Source organism: Equus quagga, chromosome 13, assembly GCF_021613505.1.
Source record: "Equus quagga isolate Etosha38 chromosome 13, UCLA_HA_Equagga_1.0, whole genome shotgun sequence".
Taxonomy (NCBI): Eukaryota; Metazoa; Chordata; class Mammalia; order Perissodactyla; family Equidae; genus Equus; species Equus quagga.
Genome location: NC_060279.1, coordinates 53,820,877 through 53,847,647, shown reverse-complemented (window position 1 = coordinate 53,847,647; position 26,771 = coordinate 53,820,877). Strand labels below are relative to the sequence as shown.

The window sequence follows — 26,771 nt, the reverse complement described above, 5'->3', positions numbered from 1 at the left end:
CGGGCAAGTTGCAGAGACAGACTTTGGACCCAGCAGGCTGACCTCAGGGTTCGAGCTCTTAGCCACGGTACTGTCCACCCCCTGGGTTGCTGCTGTTACGGTTCAATGACAGGGGAACCCCGCCTATCTGTGCTGGTCGTTGGGGTGTATTTTTGCAGTAGCCCCTCTTGGCCTTAGCGTGTCCTCAGCTTGGCACTTGGAGCGGCCTTTGCAGTGACCCCAGGCAATGAAGGACCCCAGCCCCCCAGCCCTACCTGGCCCTGGGGTGGAGAGCCAGCTGGAGAAGGAGCACGTCCCCCCCACTAGCTGCACCCCCATCTGCCCTCTCTGCTTGAACCAGGAAACAGCCCATTCGGGGCTTGTGGTTTTCTTGGTCCCACATCCCACTGAGCACATCTTGGAATTTTCTCTTGGGATTCTGGGGTCAAGGGATGATTCCTGAACCCAGGGAAAGCTCTGGGAGGAGGTGTTGGCTGCCAGGGGAGGCCCCACCCTAGCTTCAGCCCAGAGGCCTTGGGCAGGCTGCTGGGCCTCTCTGGGCCTCCATTTCCTCGTCCCCATGCAGGGCTGGCCCACTGGCAGAGCTGGAGAAGGAGTCTGGAAGGGAGCTTTTCCCTTCACACCCCTCCTGTCTTACACGCAGCTTGCAGAGGGTCACGATCCGCTTTACACAAGGGTTCCACCCGGTGTAAGCCAAGGGGCCCTCGGGGAGCCGCTGACTCCTGCTGAGTCAGTGCCAGATGCTTTGCTCCTGTCACCTCCCTTAATGCTGTGGGGACCAGGCAGGGGCGTCATGATCTCCATTTTACGGGGGGGGTGGGGAAGCTGAGGCTCAGAGAGGTGAGGCAATGTGCCCAGGTTCACACAGCCCTTGAGTAGTAGAGCCAGGATTTGAACCCAGGCCTGTCAGACCCTGGGGCAGCTGTTCTTTCCAAGCACAGGTTAGTGGCTCCGAGACTCTGGGGGAAGGGAGCCAAGATGCTCAGTGTGAGGAGCACATGTCTGTGAAGATAAGCCCCAAACCCAGCAAGCGTGTCCACAAAAATTGATAATGTGGCTCCGTGGGTGCAGCGGCCCCACCCTGGTATTTCCCTTCCACGAACACAGTGGCTGGCACAAAACCCAGGCCCCTGACTTCCTGACGTTCACGTTTGCCGGGTGGAGGAGGGAGAGGGTGTCCACTGTAGGCTGAGGTCAGAGGAGGGGGCGGGCTGGCAGCCCAGGGGCTGTGGGGTCTGTAATAACTTCTCACCTGTAGAAAGGGCTTGACGGGCCACAAAGCCTCCTGGAAAGGGTCGGGGCTGGGTAGCGATGGTGAGACGTCCCCGGCGGTCAGTTAAGGCTAGAGTCGGGGCATGAACGTGCCAGGTGGGGTTCCAGGGAGGGGCGGCCACCAGTGGTCTGCCCTCCAGGTAGGGCCAGGCCAGGCGGGCTGCTGGCTCTCTGCATCTGCTTTCCTGTTAGTTCTGTCTCTCTCCATCTCTCTATCTCTATCATCTCCATCTCTATCTCTATTATCTCTGTCTCTTTTTGTTTCCTACCCAGGAAACCAGCATGTGGTTATCAAATGGAGGCCCAGCCCCTGGAAGCGACACACCCCAGCCGGGTCTGGTCTGAGATGCTCCGCTGACTCAGGGCCCCTTCTGGCTGGTGCCAAACTCCCGCATCCATCAATTCAGCCAAAACAGATTTATTCAGGGCCTGAACGTGCGAGGCTCGGGGTGGCTGGCCCGGTGAGCGAGGCATCGAAGGGCCTACTGTGCAGTAGCTCTGGTTCCGGGGGAAACGCCCACCCTCTCTCGGCTCGGCCCAGTCCTCTCCCCTGCCCGGGACCCCCCCACCCGTTGGGGTGCAGAGCCCTGACCAATTCGCCCTCCTCCCCCATGTGACAGCAGATTAGCGGTCGGGCCACCACGTGGCAGTCAGAGTAGGGACCAGGGGGTGTGTTGAAGTGTGACACCACTGGGTAAGGGGCATTCTCTGAAATTCAGTGTCCCCAGACACCTCGAGGGCTGGCAGCCCCCTGAATTGTGGGGCCTCCTCTGTGAGGATCTGGCCGAGACTGGGGGCAGGCGGGCTGGGAGGACCTGTCCCACCCCAAGCAGCCCTCCAGTCCACAAAGGCCCCGGGGCCTGACGGCTGACCACCTCCTGAACGCCCCTCACACGCGGGCAGCCAGAAGGCAGCGATGTGGAGGGCAGTGGCAAGAGGCGGAAGGGGAGAGGCTGGGGGCTCCTTCAAGGGGCTGTGCCCACCACAGACTCCCCTATTTGGGCTCAGGCCCTTGCTGTCACCAGAAGGTGGGTGATGGCAGAGACAGGCTGCTTTGCTGGGAAGGCAGGGGGGCGTGGAGCAGAGTGAGGGTGCTGCTCTGTGCTGGCAGGCGTCCCAGGATTACAGGAACTTCAGACCCCTGCAGTCCTGGATCGGTGGATGCTAGGACCCACAGACGGATCTGGATGGGACCCTTGAGGCCACGTGGTCGACCCTGGTCCCTGTCCCCTCCCGTCCCAGCCGCATTGTACAGACAAGGGCACTGAGGCCAGAGGGAGGCAGAGAGCCACCCAAGGTCACACAGCGAGTCAGAGCTGAGTCCAGATGGCAGGGCCCACCACGGCCTGACCACTTGAGTCCCCCTATTCATGAGACACAGAGTGGGCCGGGTCAGCTCGGGCAGTGCCAGAAGTGGAGGACGTGGTGCTCTGTCTTGGGAAGTAGAGGATGACGAACCAGCAGAAGATGAAGACACCTGTCAGGGAGGAGAGGGCGTCAGTGAGCCTGGGGTGCGGCCGGCAGGGAGTGGGGCAGCCTGGCTGGAGTTGCCCAGCAGAGAAACAGCTCCACTCTAACAACCCAAGAATGTATGGAAAAATTAGGCAAAAACGAAACTTACTTCTAAAAAAGAACCATATAGAAATCTTGGAAATGAAGAATGGAGTCCTTGAAATAACAAATATACACACATCCATCACAGAAAAGAAAGAGCAAAACACAGGAATTTTCAGACGTACAAAACAACCACCACCACAGTGGGTTTCTCCCACTGCCCGTCTATAGAGGATTACTACAGGGTGCGCTTCTGTGAGAAGAAGGAAGGTGTGAGGTATAAAAATTATAGTAAGTATAGAAATTGGTAGGAAAATAAAAACTTTGTGCTTAAAAGAAATTTACAGCTAAAACTCTAAATAATGAAAACATTGGGAAGAGTTCAAGGGCCCTTAAAGCGTAGTGAGGGCCCTGTCGTGTTTGGAAGAAAGACAGAAGTACCAAGTAACTCACACTCAGTTGAAACAATTCAGGAGAGTGAAGTGTTCAGGCTTAAATATTAAGGGTAAACTCTGAAAGAATAATGATATCATCTACAGTTTCCAGGTGCATTTCTTAACCTCTGGGTTTTTCCAGATGTGGACTCATGATTCTTCATCTGGGGACCATTTCAGACAGCCTAATAATAAGGACTTCTGCTGTGATTAACATAGTTCCCACACACTGAAGGCCTACTGTGTCCCCACACGCGTTATCTCAGTTGCTCATCGGGAACTCTGGTGAGAAAGCGCCGGAATTATCCCGACTTCACAGATGACTGCGCAGAGGAGCGGGGAGACTTGCTGGGGTGGTGAGTGGAACCGGGACTTGCTCTCAGGTTCGCCTGTTCCCCACCACGAGGCCACGCAGTCCCAGGAGGTGCTGGGAGCCAGCCCGGTTTCTGTGGGCTCCCACCCGCTGGATCTAGGCCAGCCAGGTTCCTGGTGACTCTCTGGACGAGATCGGACTGTGAGCCAAAGCACACACTGTGCTTCCCTTCCCACCTGTCAGGCTGTTGTACGTATGAGCCAGGGGTGTGAGGAGCAAAGAGGGCAGGTGCGGGCAGGGAAACCGTGACCCACACCCTGGATGCCTGCCCCTTTGCGGGGGTATCAGAGGAAGGACCCTGAGGGGCAGGGAGCAGACGGAGTCATCATTTCCTTCCTGCCTCCACAGCTCCTCAGAGACTCTGTGCATGTCATGCAGCCATCGCATCACAGGACCCTGTCTCCTGGTCACAGCTGACTGGACCAGAGAGGGACCCCTCACCCAAGATGGCCCAATCAGATGCTTGGCTCTGCTCAGACGTGCAAGAGACAATCAGACTGTGGTCATTAGTTTTGGAAAGTCACGTGGGGTTGAGGTGGTCATACTGCGTGGCCGTGTGGGGGCCGTGGGTAGGAATGGGCCAGCGGAGAGAAGAATGAAGGAGTTTCCACAGACAGAAGGTGAGAGGCTACACACGGCTCCAGAGAAAAAGATGGAGAAAGTCTCTGCTTTGCTTTTGCTAGCCTTTCCTCCGGGTACTGGCTGCCATGAGGTCAGCCAGCCCCCCTGCCCTGTGGTCCTTGAGGGAGCTCTGGATATTTAAAATCAGTCCCTTTGGTTTGAGCTAGGCTGACTGGTGTCCTGTTTCTTGCCGTCTGCTGCCACCTCCCATCACTCCCCAGTGCAGACGGGGCAGCCCGTCACCTCCCTGGCCCGGGAGCCTCACCTTGCAGGGAGTTGAACAGTGCGAAGATGTAGGTGGTGGACAGACCAAGTGGCGTGAAGATGACCAGCCCCCATGTCATGCCCAGCAGGCTCGAGAGGCCCAGAATGGTGAGGACCCCCTTCCAGGTCAGCCCCTGCATCTTGCCCACTGTGGCATTCGACAGAGTGAAGATCTTCCAGGCCACCAGGCCCAGGACCACGGCGCTGAAGAGGAAGGTGACGAGGAAGTAGCCGTGGACAGTGACGTAGAGGGCAGTTTCCTCATTGAACCAGCACCTGGAGGAGACGGATGGCCATCAGGACTGGGGCTGCGAGGGGTGCCAGTGGCCGGCAAGGCCCAGGGATCTGCCTAACTGACCTTCTGTGACCGAGAAGAGGCCCTCTCCTGTTTCCACCCGCCGACCCCCCGACTCCCGGGGACAGGGCTGTCACGAGGCTCCATTCTGTTGTCTCTTTACACCAGCAAGTGCAAAAGGTCCAATTTGGGCCCCAAAACATGTTTTGTTTGCCCCACATTATATTGTAAAAAAGCTGAATTAAGGTGGTCACCCTTTAAAAAACAGCAAGTTTGGCGTAAACATCCGTATTTCTGCTTCTCGTAAAACCATGCACCTGGCAGCCCTGGGGACACCTTCCTGAGGGACAGTAATCAGCTGTCCTTGGGAAGAGCATGTGACTGCCAGTCTGCTGCAGGCCCCCGCCCCCGGACCACCGCGTGCACTTCTGTTATCTATCCAGCCCCTGGGTTTGGGGCCCTGGGGACAGGACCAAGGCCCCACCAGCCCCTCTTAGTACAGAGGGTGCCCCGGTATAGGCTCTGCTCCGCCCCACAGCTCCCTGCACTGCAGAAAGAGCATGTGGATCGGCCCCCCCATTGTATGGACGAGGAGACTGAGGCCCTGGGAGGGGACGAGCTCGCCCAAGGTCACACAGCAACTCAGAGGCTGAGCCTGGACAGAACCAGGGCTGTTGCAAATGTTGGGCAGGTTGTGTCCTGCACAAGGGCATCCGGCGGGGAGGGCAGGTGGGGGCTGAAATCCAGCTCACCCTCCACCCACCAGGCTGAGCACCCGGAGTGACAGGTTGGGGGGACGGGAGGAGCTACATTTAAAAATTTGCCCAAAGGTGCCATATGGGCTGGTGGCGGCCCAGGCCAGAGCAAGGCATCCTGCCTCCTGGTGCAGATCTCTGTCCTCCTCAGGCCCCCTCTCTCATTGCACTTCCTCTCTCCAGGCCTCAGTTTACCCCTGCAGGCCATGAAATAGCTGGATCTGAGGATCCTTTGCCTTGACTCAGTCTCTCTTCCCCGGGTTCCCTCCTCTCTCCTCCTTCCTCTGGCCCCCATATGTGCAGCCAGGGACCTGATGTCACCCCTGTGCTGCCAGCCACCACTCACAGCTCCAGCGTGGTGGTATTCTCCTTGTCACGGATGGTGTAGAGGCCATAGCTCTTGGCAATCCCGGTGCCAAAGACGATTAGGGCAGGCAGGCCTGTGCGCGAGGGGAAGAGGGATGGCATTGCCGAGGCTCCCTTGGAGTGTCCCCCTCCAACGCCCCCTCCAGCTGCCATCCCTCAAGTGCTGACAGGTGCCTGAGAGAGGGAGCTGCTCTCTGCCAGGCCGTTCCCTCCCTGCCCCTCCCAGGGCGCCTACCCCAGCCCACGAGGCTCAGCTTCAGGAAGTAGTGCCCGAAGTAGGTGTTGAAGACCCTGATGATGAGCAGGTGGAGGTGGAAGGCTTCCAGGCCCATCCAGGTGAAGGTGCAGAGCAGGAAGTAGTGGAAGACGGCCCCGTGTGCCCGGCAGGCGGCCTCGGACGCCCTCCGGCCAACCCCCACGTTGATGAAGAAGACCAGATTCAGGAGAAACAAGCTAATGCTCAAGGCCACATGGATCTTGGGGGCGTCTTCTGACTTGAGCCTCTGCCAATAGAACCTGGGGCGAGAAGGGCCAGTGAGAGGCTGCAGGGGCCACAGCTGCCATGGGGGCCCCAGGCCTCTCCATTCCACTTCCTCTGGTCCATCCCTGCCAGCAACCAGAGTGGGAGCACCCTCAGGTTCAAGTCCAGGAGTCCTCTTGAGGCCCCCAGGGCCCTATGGGTTCCGGATCCTGCTGGCCTCATCCCTCTTTAGCCAAACTGCATACATTATAATTCCCTGAATGCACGCTGCTTTTCCACGCCTCCCAGATTTTGCCCACGTCCTTCCCTCTGCTCTCAATGCCTTCCCTACTCTGCCTTCAAAACTCCCCTGGGACGGTTCCATCTGGGAAGGCTCTCTCCAAATGTCCCTTATCCCGGGCTGATGTGGGTTTCCCAGCAGTGCAGTGAAACTGTGTACCCTTCTCTTGTCACTGTCCCTCCCCATGCTGTGACCTTGGGCCTGGCGCAGCTGGCAGGAGGAGGCCCTGGGTGCACTGGCTGAGTGAGTGGACAGATTGCTGCATGGGGCATAAGGCACAGTAGGGAGAGTGAGGCTCAGAGAGGGACAGGGCCTCTCGCAGAGTCACAGAGCAGAGCAGGGGCTCCAGGCTCCCAGCCCAGTTCTTTGTCCCCAGCCTCCCCTCCCTCTCTGTGGAGCTCCCACTCTGAATTCTTAGCAAATTAGATCCTGAAGGGCTCGCACCTGAGGGATGGGACCGCAGGGCTGCCTGGAGGGGGCGTGAAGGATAATGTCCACCTCATCTGAGATATCAGACCCCACCTTTGGGAGCTGGTAACAATTCCTCCTCGTGCTCCAAGCCTGGCTCACAGGGTCCAGGTGGAAAGTCACGCTCAGCTTGTCAGGGATGGGGGCGGTGGCCTCGGCCAGGGCTTGGGGGATGCAGGCAGCGGTGGCACCACTTATACTCATGGTTCAGTCTGAGATGGAGCGAGTGGGGCCAGTGGGGGCTGTAACCCAGGGCCAAATGGTGACAGAGGCAAAGGGGCACGTGGAGAAGGACATTGGAAGGGCCCCAGACCGGGAGTCAGGAGACCCAAGGGCTGCTCCAGGTCGGTCATGGGTCAGGAGCTGAGGGACGAGCCAGCCTGGGGCAGCTCCGTCAAGCTGGCAGTTCCCGTGGGTCCTCAGCCATGGCCTGGGCCGGGAGAGCCTGGGTGCAGGCTGCAGAGGCCTCTGCTGTTTCTACCTGTCCTGCACCCACTCCTCCTTCTCCCAGAACTGGCCCCAGGCTCCTCTGAGGAGCACCCCTCCCAACTCTCAGCTGTGAGCTTTGAGCAGAGTTGGCCTTTTGTGGGCTCAAATCCAAGAGCAGGCACATGACCTGGGCTGGCCAGTGAGTCGTCCGTCCCTCCACCCCTGACCACCCCCTCAGTCGTGGGCACGTGGTCCAAGTGAGACCAACGACGCTTGGCTCTGGTATACACGGGATAAAATTGCATACACACTCACACTCACACACTCGTACAAACGAATGCATGTATAAAAAGGTGAAAACTGAGTGAGGTCTGTATTCTAGTTCGTAGCACTGTACCAATGTCAGTTTCCTGGTTTTGATATTGTACTACAGTTATATAAAGTGTCATCACTGGGGAAAGCTGGACGAAGAAACCATGAGACTCTGTGTACTATGTTTGTAACTTCCTGTTAGTCTATAATTATCTCAAAATAAAAAATCATTGGTTTTTTTTTTTTTAAAGACCTAAATTCTGGGACTTAGTTTAGAATATTACCTGTTTAGGTAGCTAAGAAGCTGCAAGGCAAGCCTGGGGCTCCCTAAGGCCCCTGAGTGTGGAGAGGCAGCCTGAGATGACTGACAAAGGAGAAAGCAACGTTGTGAGAAGCAGAGAGAGATGAAGTTCTGAGGACATGGTGCTGGATCAAACCGTGCCTGAAGTGACCTCACTTTGGGTTTTTCAATTACTTGAACCACATGTGCTCTATTATATTTAAGGCAATTTGAGTTGAGTTTCTGCCACTTGCAACTGAAATAGCTGGGACACATTTCAACCTCCAACCCCGTTTTGTAAACGAGGAAACTAAGGTTTGGAGAAAATATCAGCACAGGGCTGCACAGCCAGGACGCTTTCTACTCTGCACTGTCGCCGCTGTTGAGGGCAGGAGGGAGTGGGGATGGGGGTCACCCACCTCAGGGCAGCGTAGAGGGCAATGGTGAAGGCCAGGAAGAACATGGAGGCGCCACAGCCAGCCTGGGAAATGTACTTGAGGGCCTGCACAGTGACGTTGTCCAAGACTGGCCTCTGTGGATGACCCCCCAAACCGGGACCCCATCATTTGGAGGCCAGGCCCACACACCCCAAAGGCCCTGGCCCCTGCCGGGCAGCCTCCTCCCTGGGCAGAGCTGTCGGGATTGGGGTCGGGGCTGTTACCAGCAGCAGGGCGAAGAAGGTCAGGTGGTCACAGCGGCACACAGTCTCCTTGGCTCTGAGCTCCGTGGAGCAGCCTTTGGAAGACCAGTCTCCTGTTGACCCTGGAGAGGATGTGGGGGTGGGGTGGGACACAGAGGAGTGGACGGGGATGCAGGGGAGTGGAGGGGAGGAGAGGGGACCAGAGGGAAGCCACAGAGGGGAAGGGCCCTGTGGGTGGAGCCCGTGCCCTCCCACCTATCTTACCTAGGGGTCCTCCATGCCCTACCTTTATTCGCATCCCAGAACACACAGCTGAGGGTCACGTTCTGAAAGCAAAAGTGGGAGTCAGGGGAGAGGCAGCGGGAGACGGGGATAGGGGAGAGGGAAGCTTGGGGAGGGGTGGGGGAGGATAGTGTGCTCCGTGTCTCAGCATGTGCATGCATTATGTAGAAAGCAAGGCCCCCCACCGTGGGTCACGCAGGAACACTGACAGCACCATGTGACGCTCCCCAGGTGGGCGCACAGGCGGTGGGGAGATGGTGGGGGCTGCACTGGGAGGGTTGCATGTCTGTGGGCACGTGCCTTTATTGGAGCACATATGTGGGAGGGTGTGTAATGCCATGTGCATGCAGGTGGGTTTGCCAGGTCCTGTGTGCACCTCTGTGAGTAGGAGGCGTCCCCCCATGGGGACATATGTGTACAGAGTGGGCCTATGTCCCTGGGCACATTGTGTGTGTGGTGGCTTCTCCTGGGTGTATGTGGAAGGGTGGGGGTGCAGAGTCCTGAGCATGTCTGCCTGTAAGCCCATGGGTGCCCACCCTCCTGTCTGCCCCTCAGTGATGGCCACACCCGGTGGGAGGGCACTCACGGGCGGCTGCTGCTGGTGGGAGAAGGTGATCTCCAAGGGGTCGGCCAGCCCGGTGACACATGTGTGGCCCAAACTCAAGCCCACTACGCGATTGTCCAACACTCTGCTGCCGTCCTCCAGGCTGAGCTGGGTGCCCTGTGGAGGGCGGGGGAGGTGGGGCTGCAGAAGGGGCTCTCCCAACCCCAGCCCGGCGGGGGTCCTGGGGTCCTCTAGGACCTGCAGTCCTTATCTGGAGCGCAAAGTCTGAGGCCAGGGGACCAGGGGGCCGAGGGATCACGGGTGACATTTCTCCTGCTGCTCCTTATAGTCTCCTGCTTGGGCTGGGCCATGGCGACACAGACCAACTGGTCACAAGGCCATGCATCTGCTGGCTCTCCGTTGCTGTCCTCCAGACTTCCTCTGCCCTCTTAGCGGAGGGGTGCAGGGCCAGGAGAAAGATCAGCCCAGAAGTGGAGGGCAGTGGGTGCCCACAGGTGGGGGAGCAGCTGCCCACACCAGCACTTAGGGGCACACACGTCTACAGGTGCATGGGGACACGCCTCTGGGGCCACACACCTGGAGGTACACATACGCAAGGGCATGGATACCCTTCTTGTGTGGACATGGGCACACCAGAGCACGTATGATTGTGTCTGCACCAGGAATATGAAAGGATGTGCACGTTTGTGCCTGCACAAGGACACACCGGGGGACACGAACACACTCAGCATACACATACACATTCCAAGGGCTGGTGTGTGGGGTCCAAACATCTGAGTGCGTGTGGTCAGTGTGAGTCTGCAGTCCACAGACTTAGACACAGGGGTCTGGGTTGACTGTGGGCTTCCTTAGAAACACTCCAGAGGCTCATCACCTCCTCCACCCCCATCGGGCCCCCTAGCGGACTCCAGAGAGGGCCAGCACGGCCTGGTGAACGGAGCATTGAGCCCCCAGCAGGCTTCTTCTCACCTTGAAGAGATTCCCCGGACCGACATCCAGCACAGTTATGGCCAACCGGACCATCGACCTGCTGCCCTGCAGGGACTTGAAGAGGGTCCTGGGCAGCCGGACTCTGTCAGGGTGCTCGTGCCCATCATCCGTCATCTGAGTTGGGATCTGCAACCACAGACTCAACTGCTCCCGTCTTTATCCAGGGATTCCAGCCTCTGACTCAGGTCTTTCCACTTGCCCGGTTGGGAGGGGAAACTGAGGCACACTGGGTGGAGGGGCAGCACCCGAGGACATGGGCTCTGAGAGGCAGGACACCTGGGGACACAGTCAAGCTCTGCTCTGTGCAGGCCGTGAGCCCCATGGACAAGTCATGGCCCTCATGGAGCCTCAGTTTCCCCAATATGGAGATGGCGCTAACAAGCTGCCTGTGTGGCCACCTGATGGGCTGGAAGTGGGCCGTGAAGAGGTGACACCCGGACAAGCTCACTTTGCAGGTGTGAGGGAGGGTGCACTGTGGTGTGCTTTTGGCCAGGGTCCTAACGGGCCCTGTGCTCACACAGGGCTTCATGATGACGGTGTTTGGCTCCTGACTTGGGAAAAAATGGAAAGAACAAGGCCATCGGGAAGGGAGATGGTGAGGGCAGAGATGGAGGATACGAGAATTCACACTGACTGTGACTTTTACCCATGTCAACAGCAAATTTCGTAAAAGCTGAGTGATCAAAATATTGAAGTAAATTTCACTGGTAATTGCAAAGTATGTTTTGTTCATGCTCTGACCTTACTGTTCCCCTGGGACCGCAGCCCGACCCCCACCCAGTCCTGCCTCAAATGCATCCCCTGCACAGTGGAACAGCGGGAGCTAAGCGTGGTAGCTGAGGGCCCCGACTTTCTTGTTCCCAGTCCGTACCCTAGTCAAAAAGATGTGTGGGTGACTTCTGGGGTCCCTGTGTACCCCACACAGAGGACTCAGCTCTTGGGTGACATAAAAAGGGTTGAGAATGGCCCTATCCGTCTTCCTTCTCCCCTTCTCCAGGCAGACCTAAAATACCTCCGTGATAGACAACTTGCCTGCTGCCTGGACCTCCAGCCTCGGCTTCATTCCTCGAGCGAGGCTGCGCCCTCGCTGAAGCAGCATTCCCTGTGTGCTGTCTCATTTGCTCCCCCCACTAACCTTGAAAGTGGGCCATAGCATCACCATTTTACAGATGGGAAAACTGAGGCTCAGAAGATTAAGTGATTGCCTGAGACCACAATAGCTGGTAAAGGGCAGAGCTGGGATTCCAATGCAGACCAATGTAAATCCAGTCCGCCTGTTCAGTCCTGGGAGTACTGCTAGGTGTGTCTCAACCTGGTTTCTAATGCGCCCCCTGGGTAGAAGAGCTCTTGGGAAGTTCAGACTTTGAAGGAGTCTTAAGGCTCATTTTATAGACGAGCGTTCTGGGCTGAGAGAGGGTCAGGGGTTTCCTGGAGGACACCAAGTGAGGCGGTGGGAAGTCCAGGACCAGAACCCGATCTCTTGGCTGTCAATCTGGTGATCTTCCAAATGCCTCATCTTAGCACCCCGGACACTCTGTCAACGGGATCCAGTCATCCAATTAAGTCGCTGGCCCCTGTTGGCAAGGTGACAGGGCACTCCCCATGGGACATCGAAGGGACAAGTTTTGATGGGCACCAAGCACAGACTAGGACTCTCTCAGAATTCCGAAAAATCTACCTGAGGAAAATGGGGCCAGGACTACCAACAGGAACGGGGGACCTTGTCACCTGAAAGGGCGTCAGGGAGAAGTGCAGGTCCTCTGAGATGTTGGTGCTGATGTCCTTGACAAAAGACTTCAAAAAAGACATATTGACTGTGTCCGTGACACTCTCTTCCACCAGATGGATCTCGTAGTTCAGCCAGTATCTGCAAGGGGCCAGGATCAGGGGAAAGGAGGGGTTTGCAGGCTGAGTGACGCACGCACCTTCCTGAAGGACAGGAGGGAGCGAGCACGAGGCTCTTGGGGTAGGAAGGGTGACCCAGAATGTCGGTGGAAAGACCCTGGAGTCGCTGGGGAGAAGAGGGCTGCCGCGGGAGCCATCCAAGCTGGCTCTGAGGGACTTCAGCCAGGAGTCCCTCTCAGTATTTCACGTGTTTGCCTTTTTTATGATAAAATTTAGGCAAGGTAAAATTTATCATTTTAAAGCGTACAATTCAATGGCATTAAATACATTTACAATGTTGTGCAATCATCATCACTATCTAGTTCCAGAATGTTTTCATCACCCCAGAAGGAAACCCTGTGTCCATTAAGCAGTCACTCCCTTCCCTCTTCCCTCAGCCCCTGGCAACCTCTAATCTGCTCTCTGTCTCTATGAACTTGCCAATTCTGGATATTTCATATAAATGGAATTACATGATATCTGGTCTTTTGTGCTTGGCTTCACTTCGCATAATGTTCTCAAGGCGCATTTGTGTTGTGGCATGTATAAATATTTCATTCTTTTTTATGGATGAATAATATTCTCTTGTACAGATATAACACATTATTTATCCATTGGTCCATGCTGGACATTTGGGTTGTTTCCCCTTTTGTCTATTGTAACTAGGGCTGCCATGAATATTTATATACAAGCTTTTGCTTGAAGACTTGTTTTCAACTCTTTTGAGTATATACCTAGGAGTGGAATTGCTGGATTATGTGATAATTCTGTATTTAACTTCTTGAGAAAACATCAAACTGTTTTCCATAGGCAGCTGCACGATTTTGCATTTCCATCAGCAATGTATGTTCCAATTTCTCCATGTCCTTGCCAACACTTGTAATTTTTCATTTTGTTTTTAATTGTAGCCCTCCTAGTGGGTGTCAAGCGGTATCTCATTGTGGTTTTGATTTGCATTTCCCTGATGAGTAATGATGTTGAGCATCTTTTCATGTGCTTGTGGGTCTTTGTGTATCTTCTCGGGAGAAATTCCTCTGAGTATTTTAAACTGTGGGATGATAATTATGTGGCGTGAGTGAGCACGTCAGCACGTTTATTGAGTGCTAACTGCTTACTGGGAATTCAGCCTTTGCAGATTGAGCTGTGTGGGAACTGACTTATGCGAACTGAGCTGGTGTTGGAACCACACAGAACATAAAACTTAATTGACGTTTATTTTCTGCGGCCCCCTTGCATCAGCTAAAACGTTAGGGCAAGCCCATGGTGCTCTCCGTGGTACTGAAACGTCACCACGCACGGGTGTTCCTTTTCTGGAGCCTGGGGTGCCAAGTGAGGGCTGAGGTAGCAATGGGAGAGAAGGGGGACGACAGAAGACACGGCCAGATCAAGGCAGTTGGAAAGGAGTAGCTGTGGAGGGCTGGCCAGGGAGATAAAAGGAAGCTTTCATTTTGACATCATTCTTGAATAGTCACAGATACTAAGGAAAAAAAAAACCCCAAAGAAACTGCAGAAAAAATATCGTACAATACTAAGGTTAGGCCAGGCAAAAATGTGCAAATGTGCTTGGGAGGGGCGGGTAATTAGCACACCAGTCAGCCAGAAACAGTGGGCTGAGAGCATCCAAATCCATCGAGTGAGCTACACCAATTGATTCTAGCTTTTATTTACCTTTTAAAAATCTAAACAAAGACGTATCGTGATTTCCATTGTCATCAGATAAAATAGGAAGTTGTATTTCACAATACATATCGTTCACCTTATGCACTTTAAAAACGTTCCTTGGCCTCATAAACAGCCCAATTCACTTTCTTGAGGAACATTTCCTGATCTGGTTCTCAGAGTACTTTCAAAAATTATTTTAGTTGTGAAATGTAACATATAGTCAAAAAGTCTAAAGCATGGATGGACAGTTGAATTTTTTTTTTTTTTTGAGGAAGATTTGTCCCTGAGCTAACACCTGTACGAGTTGTCCTCTATTTTATGTGGGAGGCCACCACAGCATGGCTTGACAAGCAGTGCTAGGTCTGCGCCTGGGATCTGAACCTGCAAACCCAGGACCAGTGAAGCAGAACTTAACCACTGTGCCTCCGCCACTGGGCCGGCCTTACAGTCGAAATTTTCAGTACAAAGTTGACACTCATTTGAGCATCATCTTCTTTGTCTGATATTAATATAGCCACTAAGATTTCTTTTGGCTCATGTTTGCATAATACATATTTTTCCACAATGTGCCAGTTTTTTCATGGTAAGTGGTGTGAGGGTCAACAACTTATTTTTTACCTTGGAGGGGATATAGTGGTGTTCTCCAGACCTCTGAATGCCCAGAAAATTCACTGAGGTGATGGGCCCCTGAATTCTTATCACCCATCCTCTGGTTCACATGTCTTCCTAAGACATTTAAGTATTTGCCACGTTCCGTTCATCAGATCACCACCCCTGTTTCTTTCAAGTCTTTCATGGTGGCACTAATCTTTGCAGTTCCCCCTAGGGATGTGGTTTTGTTTCTGGTTTACTATCCCAGTAGGAAGAAAACATTCTTTTCCAGAAGCTTCCATTTAATCCATCAGTGGAATGCCCTCAGAAAGGCAATTCAATGGAGAAAGCACAGGCTTTTCAACAAGTGGTGCTGAAAGAATTAGATAGCCAAATGCAAAAATAGTCATGTTTTCAATCTTCTAAAGACATCATTAAGAAAACAAAAAGACAAGACATACACTGGGAGAAAATATTTGCAAATCATACGTCTGATAAAAGGCTTGTATCCAGAGCATATGAAGAATTCTTAAAACTCAATAATAAGAAGACAAGCAACTCAATTTTAAAAAGAGGGAAAGATTTGAATAGTCGTTTCCCCCAAAGAAAACATACAAATGGCTAATAAGCACATGCAAAGGGGCTCAACATCATTAGTGATTGGTGAAATGCAATTGGAAACCCCAGTGAGATGTCACCCACGCTGACTGGCATGGCCATAACCAAACGGCCAGACGACACTGCAGGATCTGTGGAAACAGCAGCCCTCTGCAGGCCTGATGGGAAAGGAAATGACGCAGCCACTTTGAGAAACAGTCTGACAGCTTTTTATAAAGCTAAACATATACTTACCATTTACTCCAGCAATCCCATTCATAGGTATTTACCCAAAAGAAGGGAAAACACACATCTACAAAGACTTGAATTCGAATGTTCACAGCAGCATTATTCATTATAACCCCAAGCTGGAAATAATCCAAATGTCCACCAATTGGTGAATGAATAACCAAAAAGAAGTGTGTCCACACAATGGAATATTACTCAGCAGTAAAAAAGAGCAAACTATTGATACATGCTAAAATATGTGTTACTCAAAAACACTATACGTGAACGAAGCCAGACTCAAAAGACATTATGTGGTTCCCGCATATAAAATGCCCAGAAAAGGCAAATCTATTGAGTAGAAAGCACATTAGTGGTTGACTGTGGCTGGTTTGGGAGCAGGAATTGTTTGCAAACAGGCACAGGGTACTTTTGGGGGTGATGGAAGTGTTCCAAAATGATTGTGATAAGACTTCCACACACTCTGTAAATTTACCACAAATTATCGAGCTACACGCTAACAATGCATAGATCGTATGGCATGTAAATTATACATTAATAAAGCTGTCCAAATTAAGAAAAAACAAGTGAGATACCACTACATGCTTCTCAGAATGGCTAAAATAAAAATGACTGGTAATTCCAAATACCACAAGGTGCGGGGTGACTGGAGCTCTCACATGTGGCTGGTGGGAGGGTAAGGTGACAGGGCCACCACAGAGAACTGGCAGTGCTGACTGAGACGCACCACACGCCCGCCTGTGACAGCCATTCCACCTCCAGGTGTTTAGCCAAGAGAAAGGACTGTGCGTGTCCATGTAAAGACAAGTCCAGAACGTTCACGGCAGCTTTGTTCACAGGAGCCCCTGTTACGGCCCGAATGTTTGCGTTTCCCCCAGATTCACATGTTGAAAGCCTGGCCCCCATTGTGACGGTCTTAGGAGGTGGGCCTTTGGGAGGTGACTAGGTCCTGAGGGTGGAGCCCCCATGAGTGGGATTAGCGCTCTTTTAAAAGAGGCCCGCGAGAGCTCTCCAGTCCTTTTTTCTGCCCTGTGAGGATACGAGAAGTCTGCAGGCTGCAGCCCAGAAGAGGGCTCTCCCCAGAACCCGGCCCTGGTCTTGGACTTTTGTGCTAAAGAACTACGAGAAATACATTTGTGTGCTTTTAAACCTCTCGGTCTATGGTACTTTGTTACAGCAGCCTAAACTGACTAAGACAGCCCCAAACCAGAAACAACGGAAACGCCTCTCAACAGTAGAAGAGAGAGTAAATCGTGGTGTATTGGTACTGTGGAATACTAGAGAGCAACAACGAGAACAAGCTATTGCCACATTCAAAACAGCCAGACGAATGCCACAGGCATATTGATGAGGGAGAGAAGGCAGACACACGAAAGTGTGTACTGTATGATTCTACTTATACGAAGCCTGAGAAGAGGTAACATTAATGTTTGGTTCACAAGTTAGAATGGTGGTGGCCGTGATGGGCTGTCACTGGCTGGGAAGGAACAGGAAGGACCTTTCTGTGAGGCTAGATAAGTTCTATGGCTCGATGTGGGTGGAAGTTAAAGGATGTACATATAAATATGTAAAAATTTATTGAGCTGTACTGTTCACATTTGTGCATTTTGTTATTTATATTATACCTCAAAATTGTTTTTTTGGGAAAAAAAAGTTCAGGCTTTGGACCTCTGCTTCTGAGTAGGTTGGAGGTGTTTGTGATACATCAATGCTCTCACTGAGAACAAACGGGAAAGCCAGACACAACACAAAAATTACTTGTTCAAAGGCATCAGGGAGCGGCTGGAAGAAAGAGGACTAGAGGCGTTAACAGTCTGCAGAGGGAGCGTCTCGGAGAAACAAGCTGAAAACCTGCAGTCACCGTTTTCCTGGGGACACTTGCTCATTCTAAGCCTACATGAAAGACTGAGAATTAGAGTTTTGCTTGGATAGAGGTCACTGCTGGTCACAAACAAGGCCCTGCTGGTCACAATATGAATGAGCCTCAGGAACATGCTAAATGAAGGAAGCCAGACTCAAAAGACAACGTATCGTCTGGTTCTGTTTGTACAAAATGCCCAGAGAGGGCAAATCAACAGAGCGCAGATCGTGGCTGACTGTGGCTGGGTGAGGAGCGGGCACGGGTCACACTTTGCAAAGTCCCAGCAGGGCATTTAGTGGTCTTAGTGGGGTGGCGGGGGCCTCGAAGAGCCTCAAGTACACAACTGATTTCTCCTCCAGACCCTTTTCAGAGTCCTGAATCGGCGTGTCGGAGAGGCACCAGCGGAGTGGAAACTCTGAAAAGCAGAGTAGAGTTTCCCACAGGCCTTTACTTTCTTTTAGTGGATTGTAGAGATAAATGAGAAAGATAAAGCAATAAAGCTTTGAGAAGAAAGCATAAAAGAGCATCTCCATGATTTTAGAGTAGGCGAAAATTTTTTAAACAAGACCCAAACGCATTAACTATAAATCTGGTAAATCACACTATATTAAAGTTAAGGATGGCCGTCGTTAGTCAGAAGACAGCACTAAGAGAACGAAGAGGAAGCCTGCAAAGAGGGAGAAGATATTCATGTTTGCAAATATATGTATTCACAAAGACACGTATGCAGAATACATAAAGATAGCCTAAAAACCACTAAGAAAAATTAAACAACCCCATAGAACAACAAGCAGAAGACTAAGAGGGCACTTCACAAAGAGGACATCAAAATGTCAAATAAACATGTGAAAGGTGTTACATGTCAATGGCCATAAGGGAAACATCATTAAAATCACTCTATGATGTAGCACAAAGCTGCCAGAATGGCTGAAATGAAAAAGCAGACAATGTCAAGTGTTGGCAAGGATATGCAGCAACTAGAACCATCATATACTGATCGTGGGAGTGAAATCTGGTTCAAACACCGATTTGGCAGTTTCTCCTGAAGCCAAGCACGTGCTCACCCTATGACTCACCAGTTCCGCTCCTAGGAACTCGCCTCACAGAAACACACATTTTCACCAAGATATTTGAGCAAGAACGTCCATAGCAACACTGTGTGTATAAGCTGGAGGCCACCCGGATATCCATCAACATAGTAGAATGGGCAAATGAGTTACGTATTTAATCCTTGCAATAATCCTGCAAGTAAGGTGTTATTTTAGCCCCATTGTACAGATGAGGGTGCAAAGTCACTTTGAGCACCAGCAGTCTGACCCCAGTCCGTATTGCTGTAACCTCCCCCACCGCCTTCCAGACCGAGGCTCAAGTTTGGGTTTGCTACTAACCTGCTGGGTAGCTGTAGACAAGTTACCTAACCTCTCGGAGCCTTAGTTCTCTTATCTGAAAAATGGGTTGATAACAGGACCTATTTCAACAGGGTTGTGAAGATAAAGGAGGTAATTGGATCAAATGATAGAACTGGGAACAGAATCCACGTCTTCTGACCCCGGTCCCCCTGCTTTGCCCAGAGTGCTTATCCCCTCCACAAGGCAGCTCAGAGAGGAGCCCTCTGACAGCTTCTTGGAGCTAAGAAGCTACTGGAGCAGCTGTGGGGGGAGGGGAGCGTTTCCAGGCCACTGGAAGCATGTCATCCAATCAGATTGCTTTCCTAACACCCAGCCTGACACAAGCTTTTCCTTCATTTTTTTCAACAAATAAGTATTGAGTGCCAACTCTGAGCCTGTCCTGAGTCCCCCAGAAGAGCTAGGGGCAACTGTGATTGAAAGGAAGAGGAGGGGAGGGAGGCAAATCTGTTGTTGGAGACGACTCTTGGAGACATTGTGCTCTAAACTCTTTCCTCTTCCTCAACCCGATCTCTCTTGATCCCTTGGTCTCATCAGTCTCCTGGTTTCATTGATTCTGCATCGTGAATCTCTCTGATCCATCCCTCCTTTCCAGGTTCACAGGGCCAACTGGTGGTGGTGGTGTTGATGGTGGTTCAGCCCCCGCTCACCCAGACCACCACAGGTGTACCCCACCTGGTCACTTCTCATCCCGCATCACAGCCCTTGTATCCTTCCCTGAAGCCTGAGTGATCTTTCTGAAAGGTGAAGCTACTGTGCTCTTCCTCTGTTTAAAATATATCCTTGCCCTGCCCCCTCCTGCATTGGTATAGCTTACACAGCCCTTCACACTGGTCCCTGTTACGTCTCCAGTCTTATCCTCCACCTGCCCGCTTTCTCCATCCCCAGCACTTTAGTCTTTCACGGTTCAAAGCACTGTAGTTCTCTCCAGTACTCCCTGAAGTTCTGCTGCTTGTGTCCCCTAACATTGCTAGGGTCCAACTAGAAAACTCCTACACAGCCTCCAAAGCCCTTTCATGGGTGGCCTCCTCTGTGAAGCTTTGGCAGACTTCCCTCCTTTGAGCTGACCTGGCACCTTCTCCACACTTCTGTATGATCACATTTTAGAGTCACCATCGTTTGGGCCCATGTCTGTCCCCCCACAGCTCCCAGTGACAGGGATGGGGGCTGATCCCTCTTTGCATCCCCTGGCTCAGAGGGGGCTTGGTGGGTGGATCAGGAGGAACGTGGGTGTCAAACAACAAGGTGGCAGAATGAGAAGGGAGCCGCGTTTTCAGGGGCCATGGGAACCGACAGTGCTGTCTCTTCCTGCTCTACTAGCCCCCGCAGCCCCCACGGGCGCCCCACAGCCCTGCTTCAGATCCTCAGCCCCCTTACCTCTGCAGGGTTTCCAGTTTGCAGGGTTTGCTCCCCTGCTGCCCGCACTCCGTGAAGCACTTCGCAGTGTCGTTAAGGCCAAAGTGGTCGTACGTGTTCATCTTGGGCAACCCCAGGCAGACGTTTCTTGGCTGCTCAGTTACCTTACCTAAGTGGGGTGCAGAGAGCGTAAATGGGCTGGGTAGGGAGGGGCAGCAAGGGCAGGGAGGAGGGGGCACGGAGCTGGGGCTCTGGCGTCTGATGGTGTGGGCTGGAGTCCCAGCTCCATTCGTCCACACTAACTGTGTGCACCTGAGCTGGACTCATGCCCTCTCTGGGCCTCAGTTTCCGAGGTGAAAGGAGATACTCCTCACACCTCACAGGGCCAGTGAGATGCTTTGGGGAAAGTGTGTACAAAGGGCTTGGCTCCATGGCTGTGTAGATAAAAGGTTTCATATGGTCATGCTATTACCTTTCACTGCCTCCTCCAGGGAGTCTGCCTTGCTTTTCATAGTTGCTCCATATCAGACTTTCTAAAGCCATTGTAGCTGTGGCTTCATCGTATAACTCTTGGACGTATTCTGTTTTGGTTTGGCTCATTCTCCCACATTCCCATTTCAACCCTCACAGTGACCTCTTGGGGTGGGTAGAGAAACTGAGGCCCCCTGGAGCACAGGGATTTGAGCAAGGTCACCAGCTAGCTGGAGACGGCTCCAGGACTGGAGACCAGCTTTCACGACTTTCAGTGCAGTTCCCTTTCACCTGGTGCAGGGGATGGAATGGAAGCTTTGGGCCACTTACTAGCTGTGTGACCTCAGGCAAGTTACTTAAACTCTCTGATGCTCAATCCTCTCATCAGGCAAATGAGGCTAATAACACCTTCCTTGCAAGTTTTAGGGAGGATTAGAGATCATATGTGCAAAGAACACAGTTCATTGTAGGTCTTCAAAGAGCCGGTATTATTTATTCCAGGAGGTGAGAATTTTGCTGTAAAACTATTTGTAAATTGTGTATTTATGGATGGATGGATGTGTCTACATATTTATCTCTCTCTCAACAAAAGTAATTCTCCACAAAACTTTTAACAGTTAAAAAAAACAAAACTAAACTAAACCGTACGCAAGGACACAAAATGAAAAGCAAAGGTCCCTGCAGCCCCCAGGCCACCCTCTGGAGGTCGCCACCCGCACACCCTCCCGGAAATTGTCTATGCATATGCGAGTATTTTTATATAAATCGTTTAAAAATGTGCGTGACTGACGTGACTCAGCAGTGGCTCTTGAAGAGCTCTCGGCGTCAGCACCTGTTGATCCATCGCATTCTTTATAAACTGGCAGATTCTTCGTTGCATGCGATTGAGACACTTTTTCAGTTGGTCCTCGATGACATTTAGGGTTCTTTTTGTTGTTTTCTGTTTTGAACGATGCTGCATACTTCTTTGTCAGCTTGTGTTAACAATTCATGAAAAACATTCCTATCATAGGAATTTCTGGGTCGAAATGTACGTGCTTTTAAAAAACGGCAAGGTGTTACTGAATTTCCTTCTAAAAGAGATGCACCCATTTACACTGCCACGCAAAGCAGGCGAGATGGACTATTTACTCTTGTGTTCGTAAACCTGGACTTTACCAAACATTCAAATTTTCGCCAATCCTAGGGGTAAAATTGAATTTCACTTTAACTGAAGAAGGAGTTGGCGCATCTACTGTATGTCTTTTTCCCTGAACTGCTTTCTTGCCTTGCAGGGGTGGGGTCCTGACAATCTCTGCACCTTCACCTTTCCCGCTGGCTCCCGGGGCACTGCGGGGGTCTGCCCTCGGGACGTGCAGCCCTGGGGAGAGGCAGGGAGGGAAACACCTACTTTTGATTTTTTCATACTCTTCTCTGGCGTTTGATATTTTTTTAAATCATGTACAATGTGACTTTCACAATAAAAGAAACAAGTTCATTTTTAAGACAAAAATAAAATATATGGTAAAGATAATGGCAGACCAAAGTTAGAGTAAATGTAGGGTAAAATGAAATAACATTTTAGTGGATTTTATAATAATCAGATCTATGTGTAACGATGTTTTAAGTAGCTTACAAAGGAATTTTAATTCTCTGTTAGATTGTAAAGATATTCATGAGGCCCCGGCCCCATGGCTGAGTGGTTAAGTTCGCCCTCGGCTTTGGCAGCCCTGGGTTCGGATCCTGGGTGCGGACATGGCACCGCTCATCAAGCCACGCTGAGGCGGCATCCCACATGCCACAACTAGAAGGACCCACAACTAAAATATATAACTGTGTACTGGGGAGCTTTGGGGAGAAAAAGAAAAACTCAAAAAAAAGAGATATTCATGATACATTGTTTAATGGAAAAAATGCCTGATAGCTGAGCATGTATGTAATATGATCCAGGTTTGCTTTTTAAATAAAGGAGGAAGAGAGAGAGAAGAGGGGCAAGGGGGAGAAAGAGAGAAAAAGAGAAAGAGGGAAGAAGAGAGGAGAGGAAGAGAGAAGGGGGCAAGGGAGGGGAGGAGAGGGGAGGGGAGGGAAGAAGAGGAAATGGTCACCTCGAGGGAGGTGCCCTTCTCTCTGTAATCCAGCCCTCTCTGTAAGCCAGAGGGATTACAAAAATGGGCACTGGGTGCAGGTGGCACCACGGGGGTGTGAACTGCCCTGAAATTTCAGTGCAGTCTAGTATGTGTTGCTCTCGGCAAGTACCTAGTGCGGAGGAGATTATTAAAGACCTTTTTTGTGATTATTTTTGGAAGATGTCGGAAGCATTCAGCGCAGACAGGGGGAGCCTGAACCAGGCCTGTGTGCAGGATGGTGCCACCCGTCCCTACACTTCCCCATCCCGCTCTGCCCCCGAAGCTGGCCTCCGAGGACCACCTCAGTCCGGGTTCACACAGGGTGTGGACTGGAGGGCAGAGGCAGGAGGGTGCAGGGCCCCCACAGCCCCCGCTGCTCTCGGCCAGTGGTCTGTTTTCCTCCGCCACAGCCACAGCCTGCTCTCCCTGGCGCATGACCACCCTTCTTGGGTCCCCTGCCCACACCTTTGGAAAGTCCCTTTATTGAAGAGTGTGTCTGCCTCCTGCTGGGCCCCCTCCACGCCCTGGACTCCTCTGAAGCACCCCCTCCCCTCTGCTGGACTGTGAGCCCTGGGGGCAGGGACCACAAGGTGCACCAGCACTGGGCGCCATTAGTGCTTCCTGAATGAACCAACGAACAAATGAATGAATGAGCAAACGGATGGCTGGCGACTGACCCATCAGCATCTGCACAGGAAGGAGACAGAAACCTCTCAATGCTCCTCACACTTTTCAAATGGCTGACGCTTTGCCAGAACCGGAGCTCCCACCACACCCACCGCAGGGCAAACTCCATCTCTCCGGGGAGCCTGGAAGGCCACCCAGCGAATTACGGCATTTGTGGAGGGCCTTACGAGGTTCCTTACGAGGCCCGCTGAGAGCAGAGGACAGCCTCTGTCGGTTATGAAATTAACATATCCAGCCAGTGTCACCAGACGGCCTGCTCTGCACCTCCCCACCCACCAGGAGGACCACACTGCCATTTATCACCCTTTTTTGAGCCGGGGCCTGAATTTTGTCCTTCTCTGAATCTCCCAACAATTGAAGAGAAGAGGGTTCTTAGAAGCCTAGAGAGGTTAATCCATGTGCCCAAAGCCACAAACCCCGTGCTGGACAGGCACACAGGGGAACAGACACGTGGGCCACGGGCTGAATCAAGAGCAAAGCAGGAGGAGCCGCAAGGCACGGGGATGGAGCCAGGAGGAGGGAGCACTCCTTCTGCCAGAGGGGAGCACTGCAGACTGCACAGAGCGGCCAAGAGGGCAAATGAGAGCTGGCCAGGTGGGGGGGGCTCCCCTGAGAAAGGACAAGAAGGGCAGGGCCTGAGGTCTCAGACCACCTCTGGGGAACAACACATGTGTGCGAGGCCAGGAGGCGGGGGCTGGGAGAGTATTGTTCCTAGCTCAGCTGACCCATGACTGTGGGACCATTGCCAGGACAGGCAGAGGGGAGTGGGTGGGAGCGGACAAGGGAGTGGGGGGCATGAGACTCCAGGGCAGCCCAGCCCCTTCCCCAGGAGCTCAGAGGCCAGCTGGAGAAGAGCTTGTCCAGGGACCACCTTGTCCTGGAGCCAGCCTAGCAGGGTGCCACGGCCCAGAGTGGGGGAGTGGGGAGCGTTCTCCCTGGTCCTGTGGCGAGGCAACGGGGCTCTGAGACCCAGCGCCAAGCCATGTCTATCAGGACCACCTCTAACTCAAGGGTGAGGCTAGAGAAGGTGCCGAGACCATCAGGGTGGGCCCCTTGGAGGAGACGCCCCAGACCCCCCCACTCCTCACCCCCTCCCTGTCCCCATCCCTGGGTCTCCAGGCTTGGCAGGAGGGGACAAGGAATCAGCTGCTCACCGGAGGCCAGAGGCAGGAGGAGTCGCAGGAGCAGGACCCCCAGGGCCCTGGGCGTCACCATCCTCGGCCAGCCTTGCCCACGCCGGCAGGAGCCCTGCAGCCGTGCGTCCCTCTTGTCCCAGGCTCTGCCGGACCGCTCTGCCCCCACCCCCACAGCCGCATCGCAGCTTCCTGTGGCCTCTTGCTCACCCTTCCTGCTCCATGGCGCCATCGGTTGGGTTGTGAAAGGGGAGTGGAGAGAACGGGGCAGTGCTCCCGGTCTCACTCCACCCTGGGACCACCTGCCCAGGTGGCCAGACACTGCTGGGACGCTGCTCCCAGGGCCCCACTCGGGTGGGCGCTGCAGGGCTGGGGTCCAGCGGTCACAGATGCCTCCACACCGAGCAGACTCCTGGGGAATGGTGATGAGCGCAGGGTTTGGAGTCAAGCACACTCAGCTCAGACTTCCTCTCACAAGCTGGGGGCCTCTCTGAACCTCAGTTTCCTCCTCTAAAGCAGATCCAGCAATGGGGCTGCCTCCTAGGGCCTGCCTGAGTTTGAGGAGACCTGTAAACATGCCGGGCATACAGCCTGCCCATAGGGATGAGAGTGAAGTTGTGGACAGTGCTCATGCTCCCTCATTGATGCCTGTGGCTTGGACAAGGCCAGGCTCAAGCCCACACCTGCTGAGGGCGTGGGAGAAGAGGAAGAGCTGGTCCTGTGGGTCGCGGTCCGCCCCCACCAGACTGGACAACAAGGGGGGGCAGGATGGTTGGACAGGAGCACGGGCCCTGGGGTGGGTCAGGCCCGGGCTGACGCCTGTCCTGGCTACTTCCTGGCTGGATGAGCTTGTGTGAGCTGACCGCTGCTCCAAGCTTCTCCCGAGGCAAGTGGGGAACTCAGGAGGTGATGCATGTAGAGTTCCTCCGCCAGTGGGTGTGGCCATTATTGTCACTATGGTTTTACCATTATCAGTATTATGAAATTATTGTCATCATCACCCAGCTGGTCACAGGTGGCCCAGGCGGGAAGTGGGGGCAGCAAACACACATGGGGAGCAGCGTGAAGATGGGGGAGGTGCTGACCATTCAGGCCCCAACTCTGGGGACCCCAAGGAAGCCATGTGCACGAGGCCAGGGTGTTCGTCACGGTCCCGTGGCCACTTTGAGATCACGAGATGAAGGGCGTCCTGCCAAGGAGGAGGTGCATTGTCACCAGCAACCCTCCTCAGGCCCCAGGACCAGAACGGACCTTCTCTGCCTTGGGGACCTAATGGGGACTGGCCCAGCCCAGATTGGCGTCTACTTTTCTGTCCTCCCACACAGTGTCCAGACAGGAAACAGTCCCCTCTGGGCCCTCCGGGCCTGGGAGGAGCGTCGGGGTCACTCCTGGCTTGCCGGCAGCAGGTGGGAATCTGGCGCTGAGCCCCAGGCACTTCCTCTGTGGGGAAGGCTGCAGGGCCGATGGGAGCCACCCGGCCTGCCCCTCCTCCCCACCAGCAGCCTGCCCCAACCTGCCACCTCCCTCCCAGCTGCAGGCCCGGGGAGGTGAGATGGTGGACGAGGCCTCGTGACCTGTGACCTACTGGGCCCACCACTGGAGAGCTGTCCTGGCACCTGGGCCCTCAGAGGGCCTCACCGGTGCCTGTTGGTGAAGAAGAGCCTGGAGATCTACAGACCAGAGCCCAGAGTGTTCTGGAGACCTGGAAGGACAGGCCTAGGGGGCTGGGGAAGTGGCAAGGGGGGTTGGGCAGGGCTACCTCTCCTAGGCCCCAAGGGGGCTGGGGACTGGCCTGGAACCTCTTACAGAGCCCTGGGCCCCCAAATTCCAGTGCAGACAGATCTGTAGCTTCCCCTCCTGCCGCCTCCCACCTCCACTTGTGTGAAAGGCTCCAGGTGCGGCTCTGTCTCCAGGGCCAAGGCCTTCAGCCGTCTGGCCACTTCAATCCATTCCCCATGCCAAGGGACATCTCCAGACGCAAAACTGCTTGTATCCTGGTGGGAACAGGTTGCCCAAGGCCCCATAGCCCAGTGATATGCACGATTAGAACCGTCAGGGTCAAGGAGCGCCACAGAACTGTCAGGTGGGCCATCAAGGGCTTGTCACAAGAA

The 26,771-nt window shown here is 53.4% G+C and overlaps 1 protein-coding gene across 1 annotated transcript; it reads right to left on the bottom strand.

Annotated features, from left to right (window-relative positions):
- Positions 1 to 1,707: 1,707 nt before the first annotated feature.
- ADGRG3 (adhesion G protein-coupled receptor G3) lies at positions 1,708 to 24,799 on the bottom strand. The gene is made up of 12 exons (XM_046680680.1): positions 24,682 to 24,799; positions 20,286 to 20,433; positions 12,390 to 12,528; positions 10,641 to 10,787; positions 9,693 to 9,827; positions 9,111 to 9,150; positions 8,846 to 8,946; positions 8,604 to 8,716; positions 6,170 to 6,450; positions 5,915 to 6,008; positions 4,520 to 4,794; positions 1,708 to 2,749 (listed from the first exon to the last, which is right to left on the bottom strand). The coding sequence occupies exons 1-12, from the start codon at positions 24,740 to 24,742 to the stop codon at positions 2,637 to 2,639; spliced, it is 1,647 nt and encodes a 548-aa protein (XP_046536636.1). The 5' UTR covers positions 24,743 to 24,799; the 3' UTR covers positions 1,708 to 2,636.
- Between the last annotated feature and the right edge of the window lie 1,972 nt (positions 24,800 to 26,771).